Source organism: Glandiceps talaboti, chromosome 1, assembly GCF_964340395.1.
Source record: "Glandiceps talaboti chromosome 1, keGlaTala1.1, whole genome shotgun sequence".
NCBI lineage: Eukaryota > Metazoa > Hemichordata > Enteropneusta > Spengelidae > Glandiceps > Glandiceps talaboti.
Genome location: NC_135549.1, coordinates 2,057,501 through 2,063,833, shown reverse-complemented (window position 1 = coordinate 2,063,833; position 6,333 = coordinate 2,057,501). Strand labels below are relative to the sequence as shown.

The window sequence follows — 6,333 nt, the reverse complement described above, 5'->3', positions numbered from 1 at the left end:
ATAACCAGGGTATATATCATGTGAATGCATTTAATTTGATATAGAATAACCAGGGTATATATTGTGTGAATGCATTGAATTTGATATCGACTAACCAGGGTATATATTGTGTGAATGCATTCAGTTTGATACAGAATAACCAGGATATATATTGTGTGAATGCATTCAATGCGATATAGAGTAACCAGGGTATATATCATGTGAATGCATTCAATGCAATATAGAATAACCAGGATATATATTGTGTGAATGCATTAATGCAATATAGAATAACCAGGGTATATATCATGTGAATGCATTCAATGCAATATAGAATAACCAGGATATATATTGTGTGAATGCATTTAATGCAATATAGAATAACCAGGGTATATATCGTATGAATGTATTCAATTTGATATAGAATAACCAGGGTATATATCGTGTGAATGCAGTTAATGCAATATAGAATAACCAGGGTATATATCATGTGAATGCGTTCAATTTGATATAGAATAACCAGGGTATATATCATGTTAATGCATTCAATGCGATATAGAATAACCAGGGTATATATCATGTTAATGCAGTTAATGCAATATAGAATAACCAGGATATATATTGTGTGAATGCATTTAATGCAATATAGAATAACCAGGGTATATATCGTATGAATGTATTCAATTTGATATAGAATAACCAGGGTATATATCATGTGAATGCAGTTAATGCGATATAGAATAATCAGGGTATATATTGTGTGAATGAATTCAGTGCTATATAGAATAACCAGGATAAATAGTGTGAATGCATTCAATGCTATATAGAATAACCAGGATATATATTGTGTGAATGCATTCAATGCTATATAGAATAACCAGGGTTTTTATTGTATTTCTGTTTTCACTATTATTAACATTTTATAAAGTTTTGATGACATATATGTGTTATTTGTATGATAATTCAGAGATTAAAATATAGCTTAAATAACACTTTTAAAGAGATTTTGGATTTGTTCTGACTTAAATTATCAGTTAAACATACATATGAGTCTTTTGGATGACATTGTTATGCATCTTTGTATTCTTATACGTGTGCAAAGAAAGAAAAAAAAGTACAACAAAAAAGTACATGTACATCAGTATCTAGCTATTTCTTCACAGGCTCTGTATTGCTTTGAAATTGTGTGCTATGGTATTGCAGGATATAGAAGAACCAGGGTATATACATAAAAGATACATCAGTAACTTTTGACAATCACTGCCAGATTTGTTAAGCTCATGTACATTGAGAATCATTTAAATGTCTACCCCGTATTATCTGATATGAGCTATCTGCTGGTATAGTTAGATTTGACCTTCCTCTTCAAGGTCAATGTTAATTTCATTCAAACCTCTTACTCGGGTGATACATAACATTGGACATATACATGCCACATATCTTAAAGCTGTTGAATCTGCGACCATACTTCTCTAAAAATACACTACTTGGCAATATGTCCTGTCTATGTGACCACATGCACTCAATATAGGTCTGAAAGGACTCCGTGGTGGGACGCCCTCACGCATCGGTCAACCCTTGGATTGAGCACTCCCACGAGGGTGGAGCGACAAAACGTATCTTACAGTCTAGCACCCAATAGACTACAAGAGAAAAGATGATGTTTTGTCAAAAACTGCTCGGCAGATCAGTCTGAACTGTTCACGTTGTTTGGTTTGGATGATTCTCGAGGGTCTACATTGAGTATTCTTCAACAGAAGATGACCTCATCATTGATGTTCAAGTTAGTTTTAGGCAAACCCTCTAAACTGGCAAACACCATGAACTTAGTACACTGCAGATTGAGCTGGGATTTGGTTTTGAAAGAGGTAATTTTTACCCGCCCGTTTTATCATTAGAGTATTTATACTATCATTGAAATATTGACAGCCTATCAAATTAACAGATATTTATTAAATTTCATATGTACATGCATTTTGTTGCTAGAGAAGACAAAGTTTATCATGTTCTTATGACTTGAAGAACATAATTCCCCACTTTCCTGGCAAGTTGAGAAAATTTGGGACAGTCGGTGTGAGATCAATTTGTTCACACACACCGGCACGATCTTAGAGTTTTCAGTGCTGTTAGATTTTTTCTCTGTGTATGAAATAGTCTCGATCTCTAATATATCGACTTGTCGTCAAGACGGTGCCCTGTTTCGAAAAGAAGTCGTCTGAAAGCTCCATCCTGCTTTCGTAGTAGTGCTTGTGGAGTGTCGAACTCTACTATATTTCCACTTTCCATAACAAGCATTCTATCAGAGTCCATAACAGTATTCAACCTATGAGCAATGGTAAGTACGGTGCACTGTGAAAACTCTGTACGAATCGTCTCTTGGATTAGTGTGTCCGTTCTGTGGTCAACGTTAGCGGTAGCCTCATCTACGATAAGGATTTTATTCTTTCCCAAAAGTGCGCGTGCGAGGCACACCAACTGTCGCTGACCCATGCTAAAGTTACCTCCAGATTCCGCCATTTCAGTATCCAATTGGTTGGGTAACTTTTCTACAGCTGATTTCAGTTGGACTCGTTCGAGGGAGTTCCATAAAGACGTCGTGTCATGTTTGGAAAACGGGTCCAGGTTGTATCGCAGCGTCCCGGAGAAAAAGACAGGATCCTGTGGAATGACTGATAATCTTGATCGTAGGTCGAACAGTGACAGGTTTTCGGTGTGAACGCCATCAATTCTGATGTAACCTGAAATGTTGTTGGTCATGCGACATAACGCGTTCATGATCGAACTTTTCCCTGCTCCTGTACGACCAACAATCCCAATCTTCTCACCCGCTTTCACCTTAAAGGTCAAATTATGGAGAACTTTCGGACCGTCATCACTATAGGCGAGGCAAATGTCCACCATCTCTATTTGTCCGTCTCTTGGCCAATCGATTGGGGGTTTTCTAAGCGACGTAGAAGACCTTTGTTCAGGTTCAAGCTTTGTGTATATCAATGCACGTGCAACACTGTTCATGTTCTGCTGTACATATGTACTCAGTTGTACTATGTAAGACAATATCCCGGTGGTGACATAGAATGACAAAATTAACGCGACTTCACCAGGCGAAATTTTGTCACCTGCAAAAATGCAAACTGTGACCATAATTCCTAAACTTATAGCGTACAGTCCATTTATATACAAGGCAAGCCAACGAGGAGCACTTATAGAAAAGAACCAGGCCGAAGTATAATTATCGTAACACTGATTAAAATGACTTTCGAAAGATGAAATCATTTTGAATGCCCTTATTGAGTGAAGACCATGCAGAGATACTGCTAAATGAGAAAATATCGGTCCGCGACTGGATGATTGCAACTTTTCGCAAGATTTACAAGTTCGTGTATAGAACTTTCCTACCAAGAATATCACTAACCATAGAGGAAAGGTTGGCAGGATGGCGTATGGATTAGTGATCATAGCAGTGACTATAGCAGATGTGGTAAAGAAGAAGCTGTCCATGAACTCGGACAAATTGATAACGAGATCTTGATCAATCGCTTTGATATCCCTGGAAAATCGATTGAGAACCTGACCAGATGGATTTTTGACGAAAAAATTGTTGGAAGTATGCAGCATAGCACTGAACATGGAGTCGTGTAGTTTGTTCGAACCACTATGCACCAGGTGTCCTAAAACGACACTGCGCAGAATGATGAAAACCACGAAAGTTGTAACCATGGAAACATATACAAATACATTCCATTTATGTTCGTCCGATGTGTAAGCGTGGTATTCGTCAGTAAAGTGATTGTCAGCAACAAAATTGTTGATTGTGCCGTTAGGGACGTGATACTCCCATCCTGCCAAGGTGATATCACTGATAATAACTGCTGTTTGTGAGATGACATTACACAGCAAATACAAAAAAGCCATCTTTACACCGGAAATTAGTACAAATTCCAAATACACTTTACCATTTATTGGAGTTTTGAAATCATCCTCATCCTCATCGTTGTTACTACTCTCGGCATAGTCAGATTCATTTTTTTCATCACATTCATTATTTGCAGCTTCGGTGTCCTTTGTATGCTTATTATTTGCGATCTTTGTAATGCTGTCTTTTACAGTTAATTTATTTTGTGAAAACAAATTTGTTATATGTCCCGTTGGTGATACAGCTTCATAATTCCCGGTCTGTACAATTTCCCCATCTTTAACAAATAACACTTTGTTGGCTTTGTTGAGATACTGAAATTGATGAGTTACCAGGAGACAAGTTTTGTTTCTTAATAGACCGCAAATACACTTCTCCATAATGTGTTTACCGACCGTACTATCCACAGCACTGAGGGGGTCGTCTAACAGGTAAATGTCAGTGTCTCGATACACGGCCCTGGCTAGTGCAACTCTTACTTTTTGGCCCCCGCTCAGATTGATTCCTCGTTCACCGACTTGGGTCATATCTCCTCTGGGAAAAGAGACTAAGTCTGTTGTCAGAGCACACGCTTCAAGTGTTAAATCATAAGCTTCAGAATCAAAGTCTCTTCCGAACGTAATATTGTCACGAAGGGTTCCAGAAAATATCCAAGGTTCTTGTGGCACGTAGGCAATTTTTCCGCGGACATCGATTGAACCTTTAGAAATATGTAACTCTCCAAGAGTTGCCAATAAAATGGACGATTTGCCTGACCCGACAGGTCCAACTAAACATGTCAATTTGTTACAGTCAATTTGCAAAGTTATACTTTTCAGTGAAAAATGACTGACTTTGTTCACGTCATTCAAGTCCTGTGAGTTCCATGATTTTCCATTTTCTCTTACCTTGTCAATCGCGCCTTTATCCCAGGAAGCGTTAACGTTGTCAAACTTTATAAAAGCTTTATCAATCTGGTCATTACTAAAACCTTTCGCATCTTCTGACGACGTGACAACAGTATCAACCTCTTCAAGACATAAGAATTCTTCTATTCGCCTGAACGATATCCTCAGTTCGGAAATATATTGTATTGCCCCAGTGAAACTTGATGCAACAAGCCAGCACAAGAAAGAACTCAAAACAGTTACGATGAACGCTTTTTCCGGTGTCAGTTCGTATCCTAGCAACAATGTAGTAACTATAGTAACAAAAGTTATCATCCGTTCGGTGCAGAATATTAGGGACGTTAACGTCAGGTACACGAGTGAGTATTTTCTTACTGCAGTTGACTCCTCATTCCGAATTGCTCGTAGCGTTTCAGTGAAAGGTTTTTCCCATGCATATAACTTTATAACTCGTATTCCTGAAATAATCTCACTCATGAACCTCACCCTCTTGTCTGTTATTTGAGCGATTTGTTCTGTTAGAGTTGTTGTGAGTTTGGCCGACACTATTTGAAGTGGGCAGGAGACAGTGAGAAGGAAAACAACACCTGCCAGACCGACAACACCCACGTGATACCAAAGCAGACAACTTATCAGAATAAGGGATAAGGGAGCTGACCACAGGGAATGTAAATACCAAACACTATAATCAAGGCGTGTGACGTCATTGGATAATAAGTTCACAATTTGTCCTGTGCTGGTTTTTGAAAATGATGCATCGTTCAATCGTATGGTCTTCTTGTAAAGCAGCGAGCTTAATGCAATCTGTGCCTGCATGGCAAGTCGAGTCCAAAGAAAGGTGGGAAGGTTACTGAATGCCTCCAATAAACCACATAGTGTGAACAGTCCAATACTTAAATATGCATACAGTCTATCATCGATGGGTGCACCTTGACTGAAGTATACGGTTAGATACCTGATAACTAACGGCACAACCAGGGCTCTGATAGCATCGATAACAAATACCACAACTCCAGCAATTCCAAATTTTATCCCAAACTGTTTTACGATGGCCATGACGATGCTTGGCTGCCGGTTTGATTTGGCCCCACGATCTTTTTCTTCTTTCCACCGTCTGGCCAATTCCTCAACGAGTATCTCTGCTCGATCACATGATGCAGGATCAAACAGGTCTTTATGCCTGAGATCCCTTCTCCATCCAATCATGAATATAGGATGTAACCAAGTGAACAGTAGCCATGACAACCATCCAGCAGTCTCCTCCGGACACTTTCTCCTCTTAAAAGTCTGGGGCTTCATCCTAGAGATCCTGCAATGGTGATTGAGATATAAGAATGTGAAATTTGATCGGATAATTCATCTATTATGGCTGATGAGTGCTCAATTAAATTACTGGTATAACCTAAGGCTGAACGTATAGTTATATATCCGAGAGATAATATGACACCTCAGTAATTATTTCCTCATAGATCAACTAATAAGTATGTATAAAGAAGGAGGCTTTACTTTTATTAACAATATCGGGATTGAAATTGGTGACAATAAAAATATTCC

At 38.5% G+C, this 6,333-nt stretch overlaps 1 protein-coding gene across 1 annotated transcript in view; it reads right to left on the bottom strand.

The window, feature by feature from the left end:
- Nucleotides 1-885: 885 nt before the first annotated feature.
- LOC144436181 (ATP-binding cassette sub-family C member 4-like) overlaps nucleotides 886-6,333 on the bottom strand; it is a 6,308-nt gene continuing 860 nt past the window's right edge. The window contains exon 2 of the mRNA XM_078124898.1: nucleotides 886-6,088. Within this exon, the coding sequence (XP_077981024.1) occupies nucleotides 2,143-6,088 (3,946 nt within the window). The 3' untranslated portion in view covers nucleotides 886-2,142. The remainder of the gene's footprint in view (nucleotides 6,089-6,333) is intronic.